We start from the raw sequence: 27,846 nt of genomic DNA, 5'->3' as shown, positions 1-27,846 counted from the left end.
TGATAGGACATCCCACATTCTAGTGGATAACAGTTCTTTTAAATGTTCAAAGACTTGCCATGTTCACAAGAGGGGCATCAAAGCCTAGAGGACTCATAAAATGCAATAGGTAGTGTTTGAAAAAATGCTCATTCAAATGCCCAACATAATAGGTCTACTGAAAAGAGGGATATTCTTGAAGCCATTGAATACGAGGATCATTGTTTACTGTATCACTTTTTCACATCATGCCGAAGTAGGGGAGAACCCTAGCCAAAAGCTCACGTCCTCAACTTGATGATTAGTTATCCCACTCATAAAAGGAGGACATAGGGATTTGTGACTAGTAAAGACCAAGTTAGACTGCAAGGAAGACTTCTAGAGAGAGAGTTCATCCAAGCAATCAAGTCCAGTGGTGAGATCAACTGTGGAAAGAGCACACAATTCAACATAGGCCATACTCATTGATGAGAGGCCAAGGTCAGACACGATCACCATCAAGACCAGATGAGAACTTGCAATGTTCCTATATGCCATCAAGATTATTCATCATCATATAGCATTGATATATACTTTATCACAAAGCATCTAGAATACCCATCAACATGCACAAAAAATGCTACTTACAAACACTGGAGTGCTAGTGCATTTATAGAACATCATTAAGTAATGTACAATGTCCATTGACTCAAACTATGCTTTTCTGAGGTGATTTTTCCGTTCAGCTGAGCTACTTCAAGCTCTGTACAGTGCTATAGGTCATATATGCCATAAACAAAAAAACCACCACAATACCCAAGTGCTGTTCACAAAACCTTTGGACTCTCCTTCTTAGTGAATGGGCTACAAAGCCCTAAACTTTAACCAACACCAATGTTCCTCCTCGCGCAACTTCTAAGTGAGTACCCAGCTTATTTTGAGGCAAACACGTGCTATATCCTCAGAAAGGTTGAAAGTGCTCCAAATCAGGATTTGTTCCTCCTCCAGGCGGCCGCCGAGTCCTAAGACAGAAAAATAATACAAATAAAAGTCATCACATCTTGCAGGGGTTCAGGGTTTGGAGTTCATGGCTTGAGGTTTAGAGTTATTATGCCTAGAGGCAAAAAAAAAAGGAAGACGCTCACCCTGTGAAGCGATCTGGCTCAAAACCAGGAACACCTGGAGGGCCAAAAGGATCAAATCTGGCTCCTGGCGGTATCATCCCTCTGCATTTTAAGCCCAAAAGTTAATATGTTATAATAGAGTCACAACAGAATGTTTTTCCTAACAAAGAAAGACGAGAGAGTTTGCCTGCCACCCTCTGGAAACCCTGCTGTCCGGCCATAACCCACATCAACACCCCATCGTGGATCATTTGGTCCTGCATGTTGAGTAAGTATCTCATATTATTTAGCAACTGATAAGCTTAGAGGTGCCCCTTGTAGCTTTAATGATGCTAAGCAGTGCACATTTCTAGGAAACTTGTCATGTAAGACTACTTACCAAGGAGCATTCCACCAACTCCCGGATCAACTCTGCAATAAACAGCCACGGAATTTGCTGAGTAAAAGCGCACACACTACTACGAACCCACCATAATTTTCTTGAATTGGTAAGCTGGAAAATACCTGCTTGGAAAAACACCTGCTCCAGGTCCTGGCAGCAAATCACTACTTCCAAAGGCAGGAATAGGAGGGTACCTGAGTCTGCAATCACCCCACTTAAATCTAGTCAGAAAGTCACGGGACATCGATGGATTTTCATGAAGTCTGGCTGCTGGCAACATCGCTGGACAGGCAAGGTACAGTGTGTATAGGTGAGCTAAAGTGCTATCTGAATGAACATCACCCCAGAAAGACCTCCCAAAAAGCGGGGCATAGCAGCAGTCATCATCAGCATCAGGCTTACCATGCCCAGTAGACACGAAATTGTGGTAAGAGCTGGCCAGAGATGTAGGGATTTCCATTCAACAGACCCAAATCTGGATATGGAAAACAGGAAATGAAATGGCATTTAGGTAGACTACTCAGTACCAAGGAGATTAGTAACAAGTCACATGGACCCATTGCATCTTTCTAGAAGGCCACAGAAGATAGCAGAAAGAGGAAAGGGAAAGATCCTCCTCCAAACGGAATGTGTCTCAAGGGTCATCCATACACACTGTGAGGTGTGCTCTTTCGAAAACTGTACAGCGAGTAGTCCTCCTTTGTATTCCTCCACAAAAGAGTGAGAACTTACAAATGAAGTGTCCAAAATGGAAATCATTGACAGAATTGGCTGTGAATGAATCGACTGGCACACAGTAGAAGAACTATTTATGTACATACATCAGTCCTATTGTTTATGGGATAAATACGCAACCCAAATGACACAAGGCATGCTCTTTTTAAATCCCATACAAGTAACAAAAGTACACAAACTGTTAATGGAACTACCTACTACCTCGCCCCTTTCTAAAGTTAAAAAAGGAGACTACAACCTATAAACTAGCCAACTTTAGCTCAATCCTAGTGTACTTACCCATGCATAGATGGTGGTGGCTCGTCGACTAGGACACCAACATGACTTGTACTTTCATCACTGCCAGAATCTCTCAAATCCTTCCCTTTTCTGCAAGCATGCCACGAGTTCAACAATGCAAAATTAGAAAACCCCAATGTCTCGAATAGAATATTGTAAAGCACTGAAGTTCATTGGGCATTCCATAATAGTATGCCACCCCTGATTCATCTTGGCCTTGATTACTTTCAACCCAAATGCTGCTACAGAGGTCACCTTAAGCCAAGATGTAGGATATAAAGGTTTCTTTGGTGTATTTGATTCGTCTGAAAACACTTACGATCAATCAATGAGAAAAGCTATTCACTAGATATTTTGGTACACTAAAGCACTTGAAAAGATATGCAAGATCACTTGCTGAATCAAGCTACCAGAATAATGCATAATACATCCATTTTTTCTGCAAATCAGTCAAGAATGATGAGAATAACTTAGAAGATAAGGAAGCGCCTACTAGTCTTCAAAATGCAGCAAAGATTTTGGATAGGAGGACAAGGCATACTCTACATGGTGAATGAAATAATTATCCAGTGAAAAGTTTGGCTTGAGAAAAAGTACTTGATACATTGCCTAATATTTTTTCTGGTTCCTTCAGTAAAAGTACCACATGTCCTTCATTATCTCTTGAGGGTTATACGTAGGATTGGGAAATCTAGAAGACTACGCTATTACTTGAAATGACCCCCATTGGACCCAAGTCAAAAGGTAGAAGTCTAGGCTAAAAAATGGAGTGAATCTTCTCTTTTAAATCGTGTTCTAGAAAGGCTTTCTTGATCCCGTTATGGATCCATGCTGCAGCTTGATTACTATAGTGAAGCGGCTGGCCAATGTACTTGATGTTGTGCCTTGACCCAACCCTTGCACACAAGGGATAATATGAAACAAAGGCCACCTATTGCACGAGAAAGCATTTTGTGCTTCTGTGAGAATGGAACATCAATTACAACACATCCCCATCCGTGGAGCAAATATATACATTCGTCAATCGACCCATTCCTAAGCCTTCAAATCCATGTGTGGCACTTAGAAAAACCATTCAAGTATACTACCTTGATAAGCTTGTCACATGCATTAGTCCTCAAATGCACATGCCATGGCTTCATGAGGGCATTTACAAGGTAGACGGGCGAAGTGGGGTAGAAAAATCATTGTGAGCTCTGGCTTGCAAGAACAAGGTTGTGGAGTGTTTGTGAGATTAGGTTAGGGTTTGCATTGGATCGAACATGCCAATGGGGGGTCAAGCAATGCCTGGAAGCACACGCACGTGAAAATGATCAAGTGAGGAAACCAAAGAGCAGCTAAGACTAATGTTGGAGGCTGTCGGTTACTGTTGGAAATACACGACACGTGTGTTTGGGAAAAATCAAATGACAGATTGGCACAAAGAGCAGGAATGGAATGGCTTAAGGCAACTAAGACCAGTTTGGGGCAGCTTGGCTAAGGGGCATAGGGTTGGGCACCTTTAAGCCTAGTATGTACGCATTAAATGACCTTAATCACACTTTTCAAGGGATTCTAAAGGGCTCTCCCATTTGTAGGGTTGGGAGGGCGGAAGGTCCTATAAATAGGCCCCAAAGCCAGTAATTCCTCATCATCCTCCACTTCAACACCTCGTAACAGAAAAACACAAGCCCACATGCACCCATAGTCGCAAAGGAGCAACAAAGCAAGTCGCCTTCAATAATCAACGGAAATCAGCTAGCACAAGGCTGAAATTGATAGAGAATGTCACTAGCCATGACCTCCCATAAAATTTCCCATATAAAAATTTGGTGCAAATCTCTGGAAGATGGAGTGTTTTGAGTGATTTATGTCATGTTTGCATGTTGTTTGGGAAATGAATTGTGGGCAAGTTCCAGGCATGGACATTGCCTCAAATGTTTCAGAAAATTTAATGCATCTGTCTGAAAGCGAATGGGAAACTGAAACTGCAACTGAGACTGAAGACAATGCACATGAGCATGTCTGACCCATGCTGCTTTTTTGGGCAGGATCAAAGGCTACGGACTGCAATTTTGAGCAGCCAGATGCTGGACAGCAAGGCGCCCAAGGATGATGAGTCAATGTGGAAAGATTTCAGATACATTGTATCTAGTCATGCACAATTGGCCAGCCAGACCTAGCAACCGACCAGTTCTTCAGCCACTATATAAGGGCAAGTTGAGGGTCATTGTGGGGCATCATTCAAAGTCTGCAAAGCTAAGGCACCTAGATCGATTAACAGAGGTCGGCTTCATCTAAGAGTTTCTCAACCAGAGGTCAACATGACTTGCATCGCATGGTGGATATGCACGATTATCAAATCTTAGCATAGATCGGGGAGCTCTTTGTATATATTCATGTTATGACAATATATAGTAATTTAGGTCTACTTGGTCTTCTCTATTGTATGTTTGCATAGTTGATTATGCTTTAATCTCAATTTTGCTAAGCATTAATCAAACCACACTTCCGCAGCATGTCACATTGACATCAAAGCATCTAAATTCCTCCTCGTTGGCAACAATTTTTTGCATTAGGGTTGCAAGAAGTGCATGCAACAAATTAGGATTGCATTTTTGCATTTGCAACCAAATTAGGGATTGTGTTTTTGCGTTTGTAGCTAGATTAGGGTTTGCATTTTTGCATGTGCAACCAAATCACGATTGCTTTTTGCAGTTGCAACAACCAATTTTGTGCATTTGCATTAGGTTTTTCCAAATATGTCCCGATATGTGTATTTAGGGTTAGCAAGCAGCCAAGTCAGCATTATAGCTTTGCATTAAGGTTTTTTGCAACCAGATCGGATCACAGGTCTAGCTTAGGTTTTGTGCACGAAACAGAGTTTGCATAATTAGGTGGCAAGATTCCCTTTCCCAACATGAATTGTACACCAAAGGAGAACACTGATGAGAGATATTGGCGGGAGCTCAAGAAGTTGCAAACTTTCAAGAGCGGTAACATCAGACCTGTCACCCGGTACAAATGGGAACAAGAAGAACGTGCAGCCAATACACACAAGAGAAGGAACCAGAAGCCCAAATCAAGGAAAAGGCTAACAACATAAAGCTCATGTTCAACCAAGTTTTGGCAAATTGGTGCAGAGAGATTCAAGCACGAGATGCAATAGTGACAACTGCAACGCCTGCAGTAGAAAGTTAACCTCAGGTTGAAACTCAGTAGGAAGGAGTTTTCATGAATGCCCAAGAGCTTCCACGACCATAATTAACACAAGAGACTGTTTCCTTGAGTTTGCAATGTAGACCGGTGGACAATCCCAAAGATGAAGTGCTGACGTTGGACGGTTGGTGTGCAGATTAGAGCCCAATTTGGCTGGTCAACCAGCCATTTGAGCCACGCTAGGTGGAATAGAATTTGCCCAACAACAAAAGGATCCCTTAATTCACTGGTTTCAATCTACTTGACAGTGTTTATACATCATTTATAGAAAGACGATAACAAAATTATGTGAAAATATGGGCGGAGAAAGCATGATGAAGATAATTACCTTGAATTACTCGGACTTTCTTTGGGAGCAGAAAGCTTGGAAAGCAAACAAGAATTAACTTTCTCAACCAGCTCATTCAGTTTCTTAAAAAGTTGTCCATAATTGGTCCCCTCTGAAGTCGTAACGTAATCTGAAACTCTGCGTTCCAATCCAGAAAATATTAGCCCAAGCGTAGTGCAAATATGAAAAATGTAGATCTTTCTTAACAATGGCAATAATTACATCTTGCACCACCTCACCATCAAAGATAGTATATACCTATGAATTAAGTAAAAATAGAAAGATGCATTTGATAAATTGAGATTTTGAGTGTACCTGATCTCTAAGTGGAGAGGCTCTTTATCACCCTCCTCATCAGCAGGAGCTGCATCTACCATAAGCATGTCGCCCATAGCTACACATTTCACCAGCACTGACTTGCGAAGACCTGCTTGACCTGCACCCGAGTACTGAAAAGCATATGCACCATCCATATCATTCCATCCCTCAATACCAACCTCCGCATTCTCATCATCTCCTGCTGCAAACAGAGTCATGCTATTTCAGATATGTTGAATATGATTCCTCGCCAGGGCAGGGGCAAGGCGGAGGAGGGGAGGGAGGCTGTTTTTTTTTTAAGAAGAGGGGAGGGGAAGGTGTGCACAGAAATTGAGATTTAAAAAACCCTATCAAAAAGGTCTTGCACTAGGCTAAAGTTTTACAGGTGCTAGAATCAAAGTGACACTAAGAACAATTTGCACCGGAGTAGTGTTTCGAAAACAAAAGATAGGAGAGTGAAGCTGGAGCTCCTCCCTGCACGTGACTGCACTTGTTCCGCCATCACTTCTGTGCCCCCCCTGTCCTATGTGCAAAACCCCCCTCCTTCACCTGGCTCCCCACCCCCCCCCCCACCCCCCAAACTCCTGTGTGCAGCCCTCCCTCCTCCGCCCCACTGCCTCCTGCCTGCATCCCCCCGTCCCTCCCTCGCCTTCGCCTTCGCCTTCGCCTTCGCCTCCCTTCTGCCTCCCTCATCACGCTGCTGCTCCCCCCCTGTGGCCCCCTCGCCTTTGCCTCTCCTGCACCCTCTCCCTCATCTCCTCTTCTGCCCCCCCCCCCCCCCCCCCCCCCCCCCACCAAGCGGTTTCCCCCTCCTTCGCGCTGCTGTCCCTCCCTCGCCCCAGCCCCCCTCGCCTTAGCCCCCGACTTTGCTCCTTTATCTGCCTCAGCCCCCGCCTTTGCCTCCCTCGCCTAATCCCTTGCCTTGCTCTGCTTTCTCCTCCTTGCTGCCTGTTATCCTCACCTCCCTGCACAGCACGCCAGGCTGTGAGCCGTCCCCTCCTGTGAACCTCCTCGCCCTTTCTCCTCCTCCGCCACCCAGGCACCGCCTTTTCCCCCCTTTCCGTTCTGCACTTCCGCCCACATCGCCCCTCCATACCCTCTTCCCCATCTTCATGGTCAAGTGCATTTAGTTTTCGAGCAATTTTCTATGTGGCAAGTTTCGGCAACCTCTGGTCTTGAACCCCCAGGAGGACTCCATGGCAGCCGCTCCGTCATCCCCAACTGAGGCCGCCGTCCCTTGCCTCTCTTTTTCAGAATCGGACCTCCAGCTCTCGCCTCGTCAGTTGCATCTTTGGAGGCCCCCACCTTGGAATGCAAGATTGTGGGTAGCCGCCTGACGCGCAAATAGCTCAGGGATATGTTACAGGCAAGCCTTCTTGGCACACCTGGAAAGATCAATGATATTCATCCCTTGGGGCGTGGCTACTATCAGGTTGAGTTTGATTCGCCTACATCTTTAGACAAAGTCATGCAGCTGAGCCCCGTCGCATGCATATGGCCCAGGCCTTCTTTGCAAGGTGGTAGCACGGCTTCGACCCAACATCCAACCCTTTGGCTCGTGTCTCAAGCTTTCCCGTGATAAATGGTGCTATCGGGAGAGGGATGGAATCCCCCCCACCTCCACTTCGGTTCTCGCTCGAACGACTGGGATTCCATCCCTTCGTATCTGCATAGCCTCTCTGGAGTCAGTGCCTCATGCCATATCGCTTCCTTACCTTCGGGGGGACCACATTTTGCAAAGTTCAGTACTTTGGCCTTCCTGGCCAATGTTTCATCCGCCGACAGATGGGACACCTCACTAGAGCTTGTCCTCGGCGCCGGCAATCTAGGAGGACACCTCCAATGGTCCCCACACCCCCCCCCCCCTACTACAGCACCAGGACCCAACCTCAGTTGATCCCAGCGCAAGAGAGTGGCAGAGCGCTAGCACAAGGCGAAACCGCCAACACACTTCCAAAGCAGAGTGGCACCACTGGGCATGTTGGGCAAGTAGGACACGCGGATACAGTTGTGTCAGAGAACCGTTACGAGCATTTTGTTCGCAATCATCTCCTGTCTGTATATTTACACCAGGGCCTCTGTTGTGGGTGTGCCCGCCCGATTTAGGTGTTTTCTCATTTTTCCCCTCTCCATATTTTTCCTTGGTGTGGGAGGCTGCCCTGTGTTTGTCGGCTATTCCAAATGCTGGCCGACTGGACTCTGCTGCCCCTAGGCTGTCCCCTGTAGCTGGCCAACATGATCTGCTTCTGGCCGACTGGAGGGCAGAGATGGTCGTGGCTATTTTGCTGGCTGTCGGCTGCTTTTCAGCAGGCCGACTCGCTATGTGGGGCCATATAAAATGGCCCTTGCCCCCCCCCCCCCCCACACACACACACACATCTCATCTTGTATCCGGGATTTTCCCTTGTGTATACAGCAGAGTTATACGCTTCTCTCTCTCTCTCTCTTCATTTCTGTGTTTTTTCTGCTGTGCACTTGCTCTAGTGTTTTCAGATCTTGTCTTCATCTCCGCTGCATATTCTGACATGGTATCAGAGCTCTAGGCTCTTGGAAGATCTTGGGAACTATGTGAGCAAGAGGGGGGCTGTTTGTGTTGCTGATTGGAGGACTGTTTTGGGCCGTACGGGAAGAGGAGAAGCAAGCGAAAGGTGGGCCTTGTTGCTGGACAGCCACTTGCAGGTTTAGTTCTTCATTTTTTCCCACCCACCCTCCCTTTTCAATTACACTCCCACAATGGCAGATTTACTTGAGATGGCTCAGAAGCACGTGAAGATCCCGACACTCCCCACGTTCCCAGTGGACCGTCAGTTGGACGGGAACAACTACAGCATATGGAAGGTAATGATTGAATCTGTTTTGGAGTCTTATGACCTTGTTGATTTCATTGTTGTTAGGGTTCCACGGCCGGAGTTAGAGGAAGGGGAGTTACCCTCTATTCGGAAGGAACGAGAGGCATAGGCAGCACAGTTATGGGATCGTGTCAATGCCAGAGTCTGTTCTTTCATCTTCCTCAATTGCACACCACAGGTGATCAACCACATCAAGCATATGACGCTGGCCAGAGGTATTTGGCAGCATTTGGCTTCTCTCTACAACAGGGTATCGCCCATGAAGAGGATCTCGTTGGAAGTTCAGATGCGGGTGATGAATCTTGCAAAGTTGTCGACGATGCGGGAGCATATCAACAAGCTGCATGCTCTTCAGCAGGAAGTTCTCCATAACGTTGCTATCACATTTGCCCTCTCAGTACTCACCTTTTTACTCTTCGTTGATTATCAGTGGCAGGCTGAGCACCATCGCATGGGAGGAGCTTGTGCCCATGGTCTTGGACCAGGAGGAAAGATTCACGAACGCTCCACAGGGCAAAGGTTCTGAGGCCTTAAATGGCCAACGGTCGAAAGGCTGTAATAACAACAACAAGGGCAAAGGGAAGGCTTCATCGGAGAAGTCTTCTCAGCAGAAGCCCGACTCAGACCGAGAGAAACTGAAGGCCGAGAGGACCTGTAATGATTGTGGCGAGAAAGACTATTGGAGGAAGTGTCCTAAGCAGAGCACCGAGAAGGGAATCCTCAGCCGCAACCGTGAAGACTCCAGCTTTTGTGCACCTGGAGGTTATGGATACCGGTGTTTCATCTTCTTCGTGCAAGGAGGAGGTTGGAGGACTCTCCGCTATGGATACTTGGGAGTGGATTCTAGACAATGGTGCTTCCAAGCACATGACTCCTTCCCGCACGGCTTTACAGGATCTTTGCAGGTATTCTCGTCACATCCTTATTGGGGATACATCCACTATCCCAGTTCATAGTGAGGGCAGGTTGGAGATAGTTCCCGATGGCAGAGGGGGGAAGCATTCCTCCCAAGTGTTGTATGTTCCATCACTTGGTTTTCATCTGTTGTCAGTTCATCAGGTTTGCAAGGCTGGCATACGGGTGGAGTTTGATGAGCATTTTGTTGCTCTCCGGGACAAAGCAACAGGCCAGGTAGTTTGGGAAGGCGGAGTGGAGAATGGAGTTTACAAACTTTCAGCACTCTCTCTCCCAGGTCCTCAGTTTTGTGAAGAGTGGCAATCTCGGAATGGCCACTTAAGTGCGGATACGTTGCAAGTGCAGGCTTTCCCGGACCAGATGGTGGATGGCTTGCCAGATGATGGCAGCAGTCGGCAGGAACTTTCCAGTACAGATGTTGGTAGTTCTTGTGTTCGTAAGTCAGAGGAAACTTTACATGTAACCTATGCTCTGATGTCTCGTAGCATTCGGGACAGAGAAACGTAGCATTCGGGACAGAGAAACTCCTGTAGTTGAGGAAGCTCTTTCCACGCGGACCTGTCGGAAGGCCAGGCAGGTGGCAGTTGCTTACTTGTAGGAGGAGGTGGATGTTGCACATTCTCTAGGCTTTGTGTTTCCGGATTCAGAGGGGGTGGTTTACAGGTTTTCGAAGGCCTTAGAGTGGTCTTCAGCAAGTTTCCAGGACTTGGCATCCCATCGTAACAACTCTTTTACACAGGAGGGGGATTGATGGATGGAGTCAGACTCCGAAGTTGGAGTGACTCGGTTTGGGGAGGAGAGCCAGATACGAGGACCTTGACATCAGGCTACAGTTTTTCCCTTAGCTCAGGAGCGGTTTCATGGAGCAGTAAGAGGCAGCCAACTATTGCCTTGTCATCGACAGAGGCAGAGTACCGGGCTGCTTGTGGTGCTGCTTGCGAGGTGGTGAGGTTGCAGAGGTTACTTGGCGCGATTGGGTTTCCATTGGTGGAACCCGCGGTTATCAAGAGGCATTTTGTTCGTACCACCCCTGGCGGCCCCGCGGTGCCCCAGCATGTGAGAGCCATTGCCATAGATTTCTTCACCTCTCTTCTCACGGGTGCCCCCATATCCTCACAGCTGTTGGATGCACATGAGCAAGTTTGCAACATACGAGAGAGGTGGTCCACTCGTCCCTCATGCTCTCCATACCTTCCTGCTAACCCCCTTCACAACCGAGGAGCTGGCAAAGGCTACGACGACATTACCTAGAGGCAAATGCCTAGAAATGCCTAGGAAAGGACAGGCTTCCAATGTCCTTATTTCTCCGAAACTGGGATCTCATGGAAGGCGGCCTCAGAGTTGTCTTCAATGAGATAATGGTTACGGGAGCCACGCTGGAGCGGTTGTCAAAGGGATTGATCCACTTGATTCCCAAGGAGGGTGGTGAAAGATTGGAGATTCGGCAGCTCGAGACCCATCACCCTCCTATGGACCGCCTACAAAAATCTAGCCAAGGCCATCACAGCCACAACGATTGCAGCCCTTCCTCCCTGACTTGATACACGGTACACAGCCAAGTTTTGTTCAACATTAGAGCATTCTGGACAACATCTTCACATTATGAGAGGCGACCGCTTCGGCCAAGATGCGTTCGCAGATCTTATTGTTCTCCTTCTTGATTTCCAGAAAGCCTATGACAGAGTAGATTGGGGCTTTTAGGACAGAACGACATGCAGGATGGGATTTCCAGAGAAGTGAATCCGAGGTGTTTCGGGACTCTACTCGGCTTCATACAGCATTCAGGGAGCCAGAGGCGACAGATTTCCACTTTCTTGCTCAAGGCTACCCTCTACCACCTTATGTAACTCAACCGGTTGATGTGGAATGTTTGGTTGAACACGATGCTAATCAATACACTTAAATACACTAAGATTTAATGGACAACCAACAAGCACAATACAAGATGTAATTTGTTGAATTGACAAGAGATGCACAATGAGCCGGAATAGCCGGCTCCTCCCTCAAATAATGTTTATTGATCTTGGAAGAATCAAGTACATAGTGTCATGGGCATTTCTGACCAGATTTCCATAGCAAAGGGGTTGCGTTGGGCTGCGTATATGGACAGCAGCCAAGCGGGCACCAGAACTGTACGCCATGCTGCCACGTGGGCTGGATTGTGTGGCTACGCAAGTTTGCAGGAGTCGCATCCAGGTTGTCGCAGAAGCACACGTGGGCTGCTATTGGGCACGCCTCTGTGCTATGGGCGTTCGTGCTTTTGTGTGGCGCATCTGTTGGGCTGCGTGTGTGGAAGCAGCCAGGCAGGCGAACTTTGGTATCGTAGATTATAGGCCCTAGTGCATGGATATTGTTCTCTCTTTCATCGTGGATTGTAGGCCTTGTTTACGAGATTGGGATACAAAGGATCAAGCTAAGATGGCAGGCCTTGTTTATGAGACTGGGATACAAAGGATCAAGCTAAGATGCACAGGATGATGTTCTTGGAAGAGATGTGTTGTTGCTCTTCGTCTTGGACCTATGTGTATTCAAGGATTGCTTGACACGTCCTCTATCTTTCTCTCTCTAGGTTTTGGCAACCGTGATTTGATGGTTTTTCCGAGAGGAAACAGGACTTTGGTATCGAGGAGACAGGCCTATGGTTTATGGGATACAGGTCTATGGTTTATCGCATACAGGTCTTTGGTTTCATGTGGAAAGCATGTCTCTGGATTCATGGGAACAGGTTGTAGTTTTCTCGAGGGTACATGCAAGCTGTGACTATAGGGGAGGACATATGGTTTGCTATAGCCCTACTGCTGTTTGGGAAAGGGTTTGTGGGATCCATGATGGAGAACACCTTTTCAAGCAGGGAGGTGTTGTACAGGTGTGCCTTCTCTATGGAATGCTTTGCTGTAATAACGAGAGTTCTTATTTGGAAGTCCTGGGTGAAAGCTTCGAGGGATCCTATTGGTAGAGGATTCTACGAGTTGTACTTTGTACTCATACTTTGATCAAGTAAAGAAATACCGCAAGGGACGCCACTGCGTTTTGGGGCCAATCGGTGTCCTTGTACTATTTGCAAGAGCACTCTAGCTTCCCCCTGTTTGTTTCCTTTTCCAAGTCCCCATGGGTGATGAAGTGTTTTGTGTGCGAGTGTTTGTTTCACCGCCCGTCAGATTTCTGAAGGCCGGTTTCATGGTTCCATTGCCGGGATATCATCGACTTTCTCAGGGAGGCGAGCCCGTGGTTGTCACATCAAAAGCTTCTACATGAGGAAAGTGAAAAGGAAGTACAGGAGACAGTGCAGGATTGTGTGTCTTTGCCTATATGAGGTGAAGAGCAAAAGCTGAGGATGAAGCTCAGGAGAAAAGACACCAAGGACAGGGAGTAGTCAACCAAGAACAAGAAGCAGTTGAAGTGTTATGGTGCAACAGATGGATTGAAGGCTATGGCTTTCCACACTTTGTCATCAGTGGTATCTTCACGGAGGCTTCATGGGTTCGGAAGGCAGCTTCTTTCTATGTTTAGCAATGGTGATCTACTATGCTACATCAGGGACTTGTGCTTACCACTTGGGTGGAGTGCAAGCATGTTTTGGGTGCCTATGGATGTATCAGATGAGGCTCAATCGGAAGTAGAGAAACTTGCTCAATCGGAAGTAGAGAAACTTGATGAGGTTCTTATTCCCAAGCAAATACTGACACATAATGTCACAATTGTGACGTATGTACGTATCAGATACTCTCTTCATTGCTGATTCCTGTTGCAGATGCAAAGAGTAACCAGCCAAGGGAACCCCTACCCTCGATTGGTTGCGACTCTTTACCAAAGGATGTACCTCTTCATCGAATAGCCACATCCCTTCGACGAATGGTTGTATCCCTTGATGAATGGTTGTGCCTCTACATCGAATAGACACATCCCTTAGCCTAAAGTTGTATCCTTTCGTCTATGGTCATGTCCTTTCGTCTGTTGGGGTAAAGGCGTTATGCCCACCCTTATAGTGTGTACCAGCCCATAAGTTATAGTACATAGTACACTTAGTACTTTTAATGTACTAAGTGCACTATGTGTACTAGTGCAATATACATGTGTGATAGGGGAGTCACACACTCATATCATGAGTTGACTTATCCCCACAACTCTCTCTCTCTCTCCCTTGTTCTTCTCTGTGTATGTCTCCCACACAACTGGTATCAGAGCCGGTGCCCTTCGAATCTCTGTGCAGTAGCAATCAGCTTAGGAAGGTAGCCAGCAATCGTGAAGAGCCTTTGTGCTCGGTCTAGGGCTGGGCGAGCACGTGGTCTAGGGCTGGGCGCAGCCTGTGTGTGAAGAGGCCAGAAGCGACCAGCAGGTTTCAGCTTACAGGCAGCGCAGCAAAGCGCTGCACAGCAGGTCGTCTGTTGGTCGACGGCAGGTTACTAGGTGTAAGGCTCTGTAAACGCCTGGCCACAAGGCGTAAGACATGTTGGGCGTCTGACGATGTAAAACCACCGGGCGTCAATACAACCAGCGCAACCAGACGTCGAGCGTGGAGCGAACCACAAGGCGTGAGCGAAGGCGACACGCCTACGTGGGCTATAGGTAGCCAACAGCCAATTAAACCCGTAGCGCTAATAGTCGGAGGCGGCGAAGGCGAGCTCGTAAGCCGGGTAGTGGTCCGCGTGAGTAGGCGACGTGGAGAAAGACAACATACGCTTCTCTGCAGGCCTGCGCTTCGACGGCTCTCACCTGTTCACGTTTGCGGATGATCCCGCCAGCCCAGTCTACCCATTGATGCAGCGGCTGCGCCAGGTATTGGTGGAGCATGGCATTAGGAATCCCGCCAACGAACAGATGAGGCCACGTCAGTCATGAGCAGAATCCCCATCTTCGAGGATGAGCTAGTGGTAGATGCAGCCATCCGTACAACTTCAGCACTGCAGGCACATCAGCAAGAAGTGCCCCCCCCCCACCTGCACAGAACAGCAGCAGCAGCATCACCCCCTTTTCCTGCAACAACAAAATTCAGCCTGCAAATTGAAGAAAAATCAGAAATTACAAGGTATTCTGCTTCATTTTTTTTTTTGGGATTTGCAATTGAGCAAGTACAGTCATCAATTGAGCAGATACAGGTGCCGAATTGCTCAATTTTGAGCAAAATTGGCAAAATTGGGTGACATTGGTCACAATCAGCATCAATTTGCAGGAAATTGGTCACAATCAGGATCAATTTGCAGGAAATTGGATGCCTTCATGTGCGTCAATGTACCATGTATGATCAGCAAAGTTTTGGCATGGCTATACACTGTTTTGAGTGACCAAAAGGTTCAATTTCAGCTGTTGCACTTGCCGGTACAGGTTTGGTACATCATTGGTGAGCACTTGGTACTGCTGTACAGTACTTTGGAAGGGCAACAGAGCACATTTAAGGTGCTGTCCAAAATCTGCAGCAACCAGATTTTCGTGATTTCATCACATAAAGTGGGAGAAAAGTTGCATTTGTGCTTCCGCAGTGGGAGATAAAGCTTGGGAGAACAACTGTGAGCACTTTGTGTGCTTTTGGTGCAGTGTTTGCACACTTGCAGGGAGTCAGGCATTGACAGGTTGCATTTTGCTATGGCAACCACAGGTGAGAGCTCTTCATTGCTTCATATCAAGAAGCTTGAAGGCTCGCATAATTATGATATTTGGCAAACCCAGTGCTACAATGTGTTGCTCCAGAAAAAGCAGCACAAGCCTATCAAAGAAAGGGGTGTAATGCCCGCTTCTCTTACTGCTGAAGAGTGGGAAGATATGGATGAGCTGGCAAGATCTACTATCATGTTGTCTGTGTCAGACTCATTACTTTTCAGCATTCGTGAAGAGAAGACAGCTTGGGGAATGTGGCAGAGATTGCAGGACTTGTATGCCCAACAAAGTGCCTCAAGCAAAGTGTATTGGTTGAAGAAACTCATAGGTCTTCAGATGAAGGAAGGGGCGTCTATGACAGCCCATTTAAATGAGTTTAATGGCATTGTCAGCCAGGTCATTAATCAAAAGTTGGCAATGGACGATGAGTTCAAAGCCACTTTTCTGTTATGCACTTTGCCAGAGAGTTGGGATACATTCAGGACAGCCACTAGCAATTCGAATGCTATGCTGTCATATGCAGATGTTGAGGGTGCTCTTCTTCAAGAAGAGATGAACAGGAAAAACAACTCTGTTGGAAAGTCCAATGCAATGAATGCACGTGGGAGATCCCAGCAAAGGGGTAAAAGCCAAGAAAGGGAAAGGAGCAAGTCTCGCTCCAAAAAGGATTTGGAATGCCATTATTGTGGCAAGAAGAGACACATTAAAAAGCAATGCTACAAATGGAAAAATGATCAAAAAGAAAAGGGAAAAGGCAAAGACAAAGAGAAAGATGAAGCCAAAGATGTAAAGCCAAAGGGCAAAAGTGGAGTCAAGATTGAAGAAATCAATGTGTCACATGCAGGTGGCAGTGAGGATGAGGTCCTATTTACGTCTTCACTTGATGCCCATTCACTTCTTACAGGTGGTCATGGTATGCACTCATGGATCATTGATTCAGGTGCCTCCTTTCATGTCACAGGTTGCAGAGACTTGTTTGTCAGGTATACTGCTGGCAATGAAGGAGTGGTTTATTTGGGTGATAACCATGCATGCAAGATTCTTGGCAGAGGTGATGTGAGGCTTGTGTTTTCAGATGGCTCACAGCTTATGCTCCATGATGTCAGGCATGTGCCTGAGATCAAGAAGAACCTGCTTTCTACTGGACAGCTTGATGATGCTGATTATGTTACCACATTTGGTAGTGGAAAGTGGAAAATTAGTAAGGGCTCACTGGTTGTTGCCAGAGGCTCTAAGGTGGACACTCTTTACTTCATGCATGCAGGTGTTTGTCACCATGCTAATGTAAATGCAACCGAGCTGCCGGAAATCTCTATGTGGCATAGCCGGTTGGGACACATGAGTGTCAAGGGAATGGAGCAATTGTCTCGTTTGGGTTACTTGCCTTCTCTAAAGTTTTCAAGTTTTCAGTTTTGTGAGCATTGTATATATGGTAGGCAACTACAGTGCCCCCACAAGAAAGCTCTTGGACAGAAAAATGCTCAGTTAGAGCTTGTGCATACAGATGTATGTGAGATGCCTCAGCTTTCTTTGGGAGGGGCAAAATACTTTGTCTTTCATTGATGATGCCACACGCAAGGTGTGGGTTTATCCTCTTTGTTTGAAGAGTGATACATTCTCAGTGTTTCAGAAGTTTGTTGCTCATGTTGAGAATCAAACTGGCAAAACACTGAAGGCTTTGCGTTCCGACAATGGTGGAGAGTACATGTCCAAACAGTTTCAGGACTTTTGTGATGCTAAAGGCATCAAGAGGGAGCTCTCTACTCCTTATGATCCTCCACAAAACGGGACAGCAGAGAGGATGAACAGGACCATACAGAAGAAGGTCCGTTCTATGTTGTCACATGCTGCATTACCTCATGGTTTTTGGGCTGAAGCTGTTATGACAGCCGTTCACCTTATAAACAGGTCACCTAACACGAGGCTTGGTGGGAAAGTGCCAGAGGAAGTATGGACAGGAAAGCCTCCGTCATACAAGCACTTGAGAGTGTTTGGTTGATGCGCACCAAACTTGATCCTAAGTCTCACAAATGCATATTCCTAGGATATGGTGACAGAGGTGAAATGGGGTATAGACTTTGGGATCCCATGAATAGAAAGATTATACGCAGCAATGATGTCATTTTTGATGAAACATGCATGTATAAGGAGCCTGCAAGGCAACAGGAGCCTGGCAGAGTCATCTTTGATGATGATGGACATCATGGACAACAACCAAGGGCTGTAAATCAGCCATTACAGCAGCAAAACCAGCCCTTAAATGGTGCTGAAAATGGTCCAAATGGACAGCCAGAGATGGCAGAAGATATCCCTATGGATATACCACAGTTAGAGGAGATACCGGGCATGATATTTCAGCCTTATGGCATGGAACAGGAGCCACCAATGGGTGATATGCAGGCTGGACAGCAACCTACAAATGATGGTCATTGGGTACGGAGGTCCACTAGACCCTCCAGAGCCCCTGACAGGTTTGTTCCAGGGGTTGACTACTTGATGCTCACTGACTGTGGGGAGCCCTCATGTTATAAGGAGGCTTTACAGAGGGCAGACAAAGCTCTATGGGAGCGAGCCATGAAGTCAGAGATGGATTCTCTGCATAAAAATGGAACTTGGAAGTTGGTGCATTTGCCTGCAGGCAAGAAGGTTTTGCCATGCAATTGGGTTTACAGGGTCAAAGTTGCACCAGATGCAAAGCCAAGATACAAAGCCAGGTTAGTGGCTAAGGGCTTCAAGCAGGAATATGGTGTGGACTTTGATGAGATCTTCTCTCCAGTGGTCAAAATGACCACACTTAGAGCTGTGTTAGCTTTGGTTGCACATGATGATCTGGACTTGATTCAGATGGATGTGAAGACTGCTTTTCTTCACGGTGATCTCCATGAGGAGATATATATGCAACAGCCAGAGGGTTCTGCAGTAAGTGGAAAGGAGAAGCTTGTATGCAAGCTGAAAAAGAGTCTTTATGGGCTCAAACAGGCACCAAGGGAATGGTATCATAAATTTGATACATCCATGAAATCCCAGAAATTCAGGAGAAGTGACATAGATCACTGCTTGTACACCAAGAAAGCTTTGGATGGCAGTCTATTGATCCTCATCTTGTATGTTGATGATATGTTGATTGCCGGGAAATCTCGTAAAGAGATGGATGCCTTGAAGCAGAGGCTGCATGAAACCTTTGATATGAAGGATTTGGGTGATGCAAATCACATTTTGGGTATGCGGATACTTCGGGACAGAAATCAGCATGTGTTGTATTTGTCTCAGAAGGAATACATTGGCAAAGTTTTGCAGAGGTTCAATATGGACGGGGGGAAGAAGACTAGTACTCCTTTGCCTCCATATGTGAAACTCAGTGCTATGGACAGCCCACAGTCAGATAGAGACAGGGCTGATATGGCCAAGATTCCGTATGCTTCAGCTTGTGGCAGTCTCATGTATGCCATGGTTGCTACTAGGCCGGACATTGCATTTGCAGTGGGAGTGGTTTCTAGATACATGGCCAACCCTGGCAAGAAGCATTGGGAAGCAGTGAAAGGTGTCATGAGATACCTGAAGGGCACACAGGATTTGTGCATTTGCTTTGGCAAACAGGATGCATTAGTGCATGGTTACATGGATTCGGATTATGCCGGTCATCCAGATAACCGGAAGTCTACTACCGGTTATGTGTTTACATTCACAGGAGGTGCTGTGTCATGGATATCCAGGATGCAGAAGTGCACTGCCTTATCTACTACAGAGGCCGAGTATATTGCAGCCACAGAGGCTTGCAAGGAGGCATTATGGCTATCTCGATTAGTGGTTGATTTGGGATATACAGGGGATATTCCATTGTTGCATTGTGACAGTCAGAGTGCCATCCAGTTGGCAAAGAACCCTGTCTTTCATGCAAAGACGAAGCATGTGGATGTGAAGTATCACTTCATCAGAGAGGTGATAGAGAACAAGCAAATTCAACTTGTTAAGATTCATACGGATGACAACCCGGCTGATCTGTTGACAAAGAGTTTGCCTCCGGAGCGGTTTGCTCATTGCAGACACTTGATGGGCATTGGATGAGGCCAGTTTCAGCCTTGATATGGCCTTGTATATTATCATGTACATGCTGATTTTTTCTTTTCCTTCATTTAAGGGCACTTTGCCTTTAAGTGGGAGGTTGTTGGGGTAAAGGCGTTATGCCCACCCTTATAGTGTGTACAAGCCCATAAGTTATAGTACATAGTACACTTTGTACTTTTAATGTACTAAGTGCACTATGTGTACTAGTGCAATATACATGTGTGATAGGGGAGTCACACACTCATATCATGAGTTGACTTATCCCCACAACTCTCTCTCTCTCCCCCTTGTTCTTCTCTGTGTATGTCTCCCACACATGAATTACTCTAACCCTAATTCATACTCCCACACATCGTCAAAGGACATGCCTCTTCAAATGTGTCTCTTCATCTCCTATATAAGAGACCTATTGTACTCAGTTTAATCAATTCAAGTCAATTCAATCTTCTCTCAAGTGTTCTCCTGAAGGTTCTTGTTCTCTAAGTTAAGTACTTAAGTAGTAATTAGTACACAATATGAGGGATTAACAACATAATCCTCACAGTGGTATCAAAGCTAAATTTTTCCTACCCGTGGGTTGTGAAGCCCTCACCCTCTCCGCAGCACTCCCTCGTCCACCCCTCTTCTCGGTGTTGTATGGAATCAGCGGAGCGATGGTGGACTTGGCGTAAATCTTTGCCCATGGTGATGTAATCAAAAAAAAAAATCCACACCCATACACACGCACCGTGTGTGTTTCAGAGAGGGAACCCTTGCTGCATACCTGGATTACTCCCCTCCCTGCTGCCAGTGGTGGTAGTCGTTCGCTGCATGGCAAGAACCCCCCCCCCCTCTCTACCGAGTATGGAACACCCCCCCTCTCTGCTGAGTATGGAACACCCCCCCCCTCCTCGCTTCGTTCGCTGCAGGCTATGAGCCCTAGCTCGCTTTGTGCAGCTGCCGGCCCTGAGCCCCTCGCCGCCGAATATCGACCGCCCTCCCCCTCTTCGCATAGTAGCTGGCGGCGCCTTTTCGAAGCGGCGCACCCTTCCTCCGATCGGCTACGTGATGCCACAAACAACAAGCTCGTCCCGGAGATCTTTCATCTTCGAGATGAAAGCAGATAAAGATGGAAAGGTAGAAACTAGCAAGTTCATAAGCTGCTTTTCCAACGCCAAAATCCGACCCGGAGACTTAATCTCGTAGAGATCTGCAAATGCCTTCCAAACCTCATGTGCAGCATCTGCTGTATGCACATATGAGAGAACAGAATCCTGACAATTCAACATCAGAAAGGAGAAAACACGACGATCATTCGCCTACCAAATACCAATCTGTGCCTGAGTCATACCACCAGAAGCAAGGGTGGGAGGGGTGGCATTTGCAGGTGTAACAAGCCAATCCTAGAGATCCACGCCACACAAGGCTGATTTCACCTTCACCTTCCACAAAGTGTAGTTGGAACCATCCAACTTGGCAGACTTGTTGGAAATAAGTGCACACTAGGTGTACTATTTCTCTAGTCTAGTTTCAGTTGAGTCTTTGTGTCTTGAGTCTAGTGCCATGTGGCACCTCTACATTTATCCCATAAGTCAGTCTACTCAATCTTGTACTTCTCACCTATATATTGTAGGTGTCACATCAATGAAAGCATCAATCTTGTGTCTTGTCTACACTCATCTCAAGGTATGTCTATGGTTTGTGTTTCCTTCTAGTTATGCTCTCATTTCAGTTTCAGTTTCAGCTTTGTCTCTCCCCCATTTTTCCTACATGGTATCAGAGCAGGTTTGTTCGCCCTCAAGCTTCCTTTGCATCTACGCCTGCCCTCAGGCGCTTGGTTCGGTTCTCTTGCTGATGGCTGCTGTGAGGGCCGCCGCTTTCACACCAATCGGGCTGTATCTCCTCCCTCCGCCACCTATGTATGGGCTCAACCGGTGCCGATCCCTCTCACCTCTCTCCTGCGCTTATCCTCCACCCGCTTCAACTCGCCTCTCTGTGCTTCTACTTCAGCTCTCTTCACGTCATCCTCAACGTTTCTTTAGCTCGTGGTTTTCAAGCTTCAGCTGGGCGACTCTTTCTCTCGATGGCATCTCTCTAGGTGCAGCCCGTGCTGCCCCTACCCTCATCGCTACCCTGTTTGCCTCTGCTCCGCCTATTGTTTCTGCTCCTACATCTGCGCCAACAACTGCCGTCTCTCTACTTGAGCTTCTACGCCTCTGCCTCTTCATCTCCAGCAAGGCCTGCGCTGCATCTGCTCCGACATCTGCATCTGCTGGAACTGCCCGCTTGTCTCCTCAGCCTCTGGCCGCTCCTATCTGCCACGTCATTCTCTCGTTGCTGTGTGTTCGTGGAGCTGCTGTCTATACCAGGCCGGGTGCTGCTGTTCAATCAGTTTGTGCCTCATCATCTTCTCCTCTGGCCTCCACTCCAACTTCCATGTCTCCATCTTCTACTCCAGCAACCTCTACAGCAGCACCTCAAGGCGCTCTCCATCTAAGAAGTATTTTCAGTCTACTCTCTATTTCTTAATAATAATAAAAAATTTTAAAAAAAAAGGGGTTCTGACATTTATATCTCTATCTTGTACGGGATTAGACACTGCCAAATATGGTAAGACCTTCCCATCTCTCTCATTTGTCTATGCTTTCATGCTATCTACCACCATTGATCACCAATGATGTAGATCATGGGGTAATGTCATGTTTATTTGTCTACATGGACTTATCTTGTCCCTATCCAAGAGGCACCCCTGCATTACCCACTCTAGCAGGAGGATTGCCCTTGAGGAGGGATTATCTATCAAGGTCCATCTCTCTATCTATCTACAATCAGTCAGTCTCTCTGTCTATGTGTCTATCTTGTGTGATCTTACAGTCATATGTCTTTGACACTCTATCTATCAGTCTATATGCCTCTCTTTTGTGGATTAGCTACCCACATTCTCTTGGCATTTTTCGTCTATGTCCCCATTTATCTTCTATTTGTCAGTCTCTCTCATGTCTATCTGAAAGTCTCTCTCTCTCTGGGACCACTCTACTGGCTGATTGTCTCTCTCTGTCTGTCTATGATCCACTCTTGTCCCTACCCTTGTGGACCCATATGAGGATATCACTTGAGGAGGGGTGTCTCAGGATCTTTTGTCTCTCAGTCTATCAGTCTTTATGTCCGTCTTCTAGTCTTGTCCATCTTGTCTTCTAGATTGTCTCTCAATCCTTGTCTAGTCTCTCTATCTTGGTCTTATCTTTTGTCATAGTCTTGTCTTTTTGTCTTCCTCCTAGTGTCCACTTAAGGAGGGTGTTGGAAATAAGTGCACACTAGGTGTACTATTTCTCTAGTCTAGTTTCAGTTGAGTCTTTGTGTCTTGAGTCTAGTGCCATGTGGCACCTCTACATTTATCCCATAAGTCAGTCTACTCAATCTTGTACTATATTGTAGGTGTCACATCAATGAAAGCATCAATCTTGTGTCTTGTCTACACTCATCTCAAGGTATGTCTATGGTTTGTGTTTCCTTCTAGTTATGCTCTCATTTCAGTTTCAGTTTCAGCTTTGTCTCTCCCCCATTTTTCCTACAAGACTCAGAGAACATATGAAGTGTAGTCGGGGCAGCCATCACAAAAGCTTGGGCTCAATCTCAGAAATATACACAATCTCGGAAGGAGCGTCCACCACAGGTACCAAGGTTGCCACCAAAGCCAAAACTGGTTTGTCGAGTGTCACCAAATTTGGGGACTTCTTGAATATGCAAAATTACCCGTCATGCTATATATCATTGGAAAGGTCTCAAAGAGTAGGTTCCAAATGTCTAAACTCCGCTCACTTTTGAGTTGATTTACAAAAAATTTACCATGAGCCCATTTTAATAGAGAGAGAATGTGTGCAAAGCCTTAAAGGGCCCAATTTGAGTCCAAATTTCTCCTAATGTATTTTCGTTTCCACAACAGGTGTGTTTTGAGCCACGAGTCTCGTTATTGCATTCACAAGTGGGTTAGGGTTTCTCAAAATTGATCTTTGATTTTGACCTATGCCGCAACAACAATTACAGGTTGCAGGTGGCATGCTAGAAGATGTAGCTTGGTTGATTGGTGGGTTTCTGATGGGACACTCAGAGACTTGGTGTGGTCCCTGACAATGATAGCATTGAAGAGGTATACTCTTGACAGTAGAGTTGTTGATTTCTCAACCTCTTTCTACCCTGTCACACCTGAAGTAGTGGAATGGATTGGTGATAGTGGTGCTTCTGCCCATATAACCAATCAGGCCCATATCTTGGAGGACTACCAGACTCTCTCTTCTTCAGTTCGCATCGGCGACAACTCCTCACTTCCTGTCACCGGTGTTGGTAATGTTTCTTTGGGTTCCTCTGCCACCTTACATGATGTTCTACATGTACCATGGATTTTCGAAAATCTGTTTTTAGTATACAAAGCTTCTCAGAAGGGACTTGGTGTGTACTTTGATCATGAGGTCATCTAAGTAATCGACAAGAAGACTCTCTCAGTTGTTGCCAATGGAGTCCATGATGGGGGTCTCTACAAGATCACCAATTTTTTCCTAGATCCCTCACACTGATTCCCATATTCATCACCTTTTCTCCACCTTGATGGCTTTGGTTTCTGAGGCAGATACTTCTCTGTGGCATTCTCGCTTCGGTCATGTACCCATTGCTGCCTTACAGAAGTTCCATTCTAAGCATGTTGTCAGTAGACTACCTCAGCTCAGGTCTCTCACACATCTGCTCATCCTGCATAATGGGCAAGCATCATCAAGATGCATTTCCAGAGGAGGCCACTCATCGAGCAACCCGAAGACTGGAGCTTATACATGCCGATCTTGCAGGACCTATGAGGTTGAGTCTCTTGGAAGGGCTCGATATTTTCTTCTTGTTGTTGATAATTTCACTCACAAAGTCTGGGTATGTTTTCGGGCTCATAAGTCAGATGCTTTTGCCAATTTTAGGACTTGGATCGCGATGGTGGAAAATCATTTTGGGGGTAGAGTTTCATTCCTCCGGACAAGCAGAGCTAGAGCCAGATGGCCTGTGTTCCAGATGGATGTCAAATCCGCTTTTCTGAATGGAGATTTAGAGGAGGAAGGTTATGTTGAGCAGCCTCCTGGTTTTGTGACTCAGGGACATGACACCCATGTGTATCTTCTGCAGAAGGCTCTTTATGGTCTCAAACAAGCACCCCATGCCTGGTATCAGAAGATTGATGCCTTTTTGTTATCTCTTGACTTTGAGAGGGCATATGCTGACAACAATCTCTATGTGCTTCTATCTGATGGAGATATTTGTGTCATTGTTTTGTATGTTGATGACCTCATTCTTTCTGGCACAGATCTTGGGTTGATCACACAAGTTCAATCCAAGCTTTTAGAGACATTTGAGATGACTGCCCTTGGCCTTCTACATTATTTTCTTGGATTGGAGATTTAGCAGAAAGATGATTGTATCTTCATTTCTTAGAAAAAGTATGTGAAGAAGCTGCTCTCACTTTATGGGTTGTCAGATTGTACACCTCTCTCTTGATCCATGGATCCCAATGCAAGTTATCCAAGGAGGAGGATACACCCTTGGTGGATTCCCCAGAGTACCGGTAGATTGTTGGCTCGTTGCTTTACCTTGCCAACACCTGTCCAGACATCTCCTATGCTATGAGTGTCCTCAGCCAGTTCTCTTCAGCCGCTCGAAGGTCTCATTGGTAGGCAGCTTTGAGAGTTCTTCGTTATCTTCGAGGTACTTCAAATTATGGCATCACCTACTCCAGTGGTGCTGATTTGGTTGGCTTCACAGATTCTAATTGGGCAGGCTGCATTGATACTCAGAGGTCTACATCAAGATATTGCTTCATGTTTGGTGTTGGATTGGTTTCTTGGAAGTCTCAAAAGTAAAGGACTGTCTCTGCTTCTTCCACCGAGGCTGAGAGTATAAATCCTACCCTCTCTCCTCCACTGAGGCACTTTGGATTCATCAGATTCTGGAGCCTTTGTGCTGTGTCAACACTTCCCCGGTTACTATCTTCTCGGATTCTCAAAGTGCTATTGCTCTAGCAGAGAATCCTGTAATACAAGGATGATCCAAGCATATTGAAGTGCATTATCATTTTGTACACGACTAGATCGCGTTGGGACTTCTTTAACTAGCCTACTGTTCTACCAAGGACAATGTAGCTGATCTCTTCACCAAACCACTTCTGAGAGCTACTTTGGAGGTGTTACTTCAGCATGCTGGTATTGGACCGCCCCTCTGGCGCTGAAGAGGAGGTGTTGGATTATATCATCTCCAGAGGGTCTACATCACCTTTTCATGCTTGTACTGGTCGTTTTATGAGACCTTGCATTGACATATTTTAGCACATATTATTGAGCATTTTTCTACCATTTTTAGGCATTTTTTAGCATTTCATGCTACTGGTCTATTGCCGACCAGCACTCGGTGGGAGTATATAAGGGCTAACCCCCCTTTACTCCATTTCATCTCATTCTTTTGCATCTTGTTGAGGTCATTAGCAACTGCTTCTACTTCTTACCATTGAACAGTACCTACGGGCTTCCCTTGTGCTCAGTTTTCAAGCAATAAACATCAATTTCTAGCATTTACAGGTCTTGTACCTAGGCCTACATCTGTGTTTTCTATTTGCTTCACTTTCTTTCATCACCTTGCCAGTGGAGTCTATCCCAAGCATCTGGCTCGATATCATTCATACCCTCCGTGGTCAGTGGGGGAAGCTTTGGGGTTGCTCAGACCGCATGCGAAAGTGCCGGGAGGCCTTCTTGAGAATCAAGTGTCACGGTCCCTTTCTCACTAAGAGTGGTGGCAAGCCCACTTGGCACTATAGACCACCTGTGTGGTGGTTTTCCCCTCCCCCCATTGTATGAGATAGCCTTCTCCTCCTAGAGCAACCAGCTGGAGGAGAAGAGCATCCTTCCCTTTTATGCTTCTCGACTCTTGCTCCCCATTTGGAGATGAGTTTGTACTTAGCCATTCTCGCTATTTTTCTTGGTAACTAATACAAGGATCTTTTTCCGGGGGGGGGGGAAAGAACAATTTGCACCGAGTTTTGGAGGAGTTAAGACTTCTTCTTTTTTATTTTAAAGACTGGAGATTTTCTCCTGCTGCAAACAGCAGAGTCACTATACAACTCCTGACCAGGGTGTTTTTTTTTTTTGGGGGGGGGGGGGGGGGGGGGTTGTGTGTGTGTGTGTGTGTGTGTGTGGAGGTGCTAGGGCTACTAATCTATATTTACTTAACGAGTGGAGATTTCAGTTCAGCATGTGAACAATTTTGCAGGTGTTAAATATAAAACCTTGGCAAAACAAAACCGACCCAAAACCACCACCCCCCCCCTCCAATGCACACGGCACACACACATAATGTGCCTAGGCGTTACATATATACTGTCATACAAATATGAATATGAAATTTACATGTGTATATGCGTGTGCGTGTGTACGTATACATTAACACCTTTCATCAATCGGTTAGTAGATCACTGTTTAATGTTGTGGCCACAAACGAAGACCCAAAAAAAGACCTTTGATTCTCTGAAGAGACGTAACAAGATTACGATGAGAATTGATAGCTTAACCATGTTCTTTATCAGCACGAAATAAAAGTGATTTCTTGAGAATGTGAGACATGATTCATATAGATTTGAAATAGGGTTTGATTAATTAGATGTAAAAAATGCATGCTTAAGGGTACGATTAGGGAGTGTAAACCTGGGAGGTCAGGCGAAACGCGAGATCCTGTGGCAGTGAGGGAATAGCCTGCAGAAAGAAAGGCCGCGTGCACGACGAAGGCAACACGGTCGTGAGGGGAGCGCAGGTAAGGCCGAGCAGCTCTGATGACCCCCAACACACCTCCCTCTGTAGCCATGGCTCTGTGTATCCGTATCTGTAAAGCTCTGTATATGCGTTAGGTGACCAGAAGACGAACTATTTAGTGCATCTGTAGAAATGTGATGACATGACAGTGAGGTACATGTCTTGATTGACAAGCAAGAAGGTCGTTGTAAGCGTCGTTGCACACGCCCATCAGCCAAAATCGCCCACCCTCACAAGGTTGTCGCATAAAGTTTTTACTTCTATGTATGTGTGAATAGACTCGTCTTCGATGGACAAG

At 46.2% G+C, this 27,846-nt stretch overlaps 1 protein-coding gene across 3 annotated transcripts; it reads right to left on the bottom strand.

Annotated features, from left to right (window-relative positions):
• Nucleotides 1-599: 599 nt before the first annotated feature.
• On the bottom strand, nt 600-27,846 carry LOC147620050 (proteasome inhibitor-like protein). 3 transcript variants are annotated; one of them, XM_086772201.1, is made up of 10 exons: nt 27,706-27,846; nt 27,444-27,618; nt 6,320-6,521; nt 6,005-6,142; nt 2,479-2,568; nt 1,587-1,664; nt 1,462-1,493; nt 1,270-1,339; nt 1,104-1,184; nt 600-980 (listed from the first exon to the last, which is right to left on the bottom strand). In XM_086772201.1, exons 1-10 carry the CDS (start codon nt 27,793-27,795, stop codon nt 920-922), a joined length of 1,017 nt encoding a protein of 338 aa, XP_086628327.1. In that variant the 5' UTR covers nt 27,796-27,846; the 3' UTR covers nt 600-919. The 3 variants fall into 3 exon arrangements, with proteins under 3 accessions (XP_086628327.1, XP_086628325.1, XP_086628328.1); XM_086772199.1 differs by having other exon boundaries at nt 6,320-6,524; nt 27,706-27,843; XM_086772202.1 differs by lacking the exon at nt 27,706-27,846 and having other exon boundaries at nt 27,444-27,699.

The sequence above is a fragment of the Cibotium barometz genome, chromosome 32 (genome assembly GCF_041138505.1).
Source record: "Cibotium barometz isolate CiBa-2024 chromosome 32, ASM4113850v1, whole genome shotgun sequence".
Taxonomy (NCBI): Eukaryota; Viridiplantae; Streptophyta; class Polypodiopsida; order Cyatheales; family Cibotiaceae; genus Cibotium; species Cibotium barometz.
This window is presented reverse-complemented; position numbering and strand designations above follow the sequence as displayed.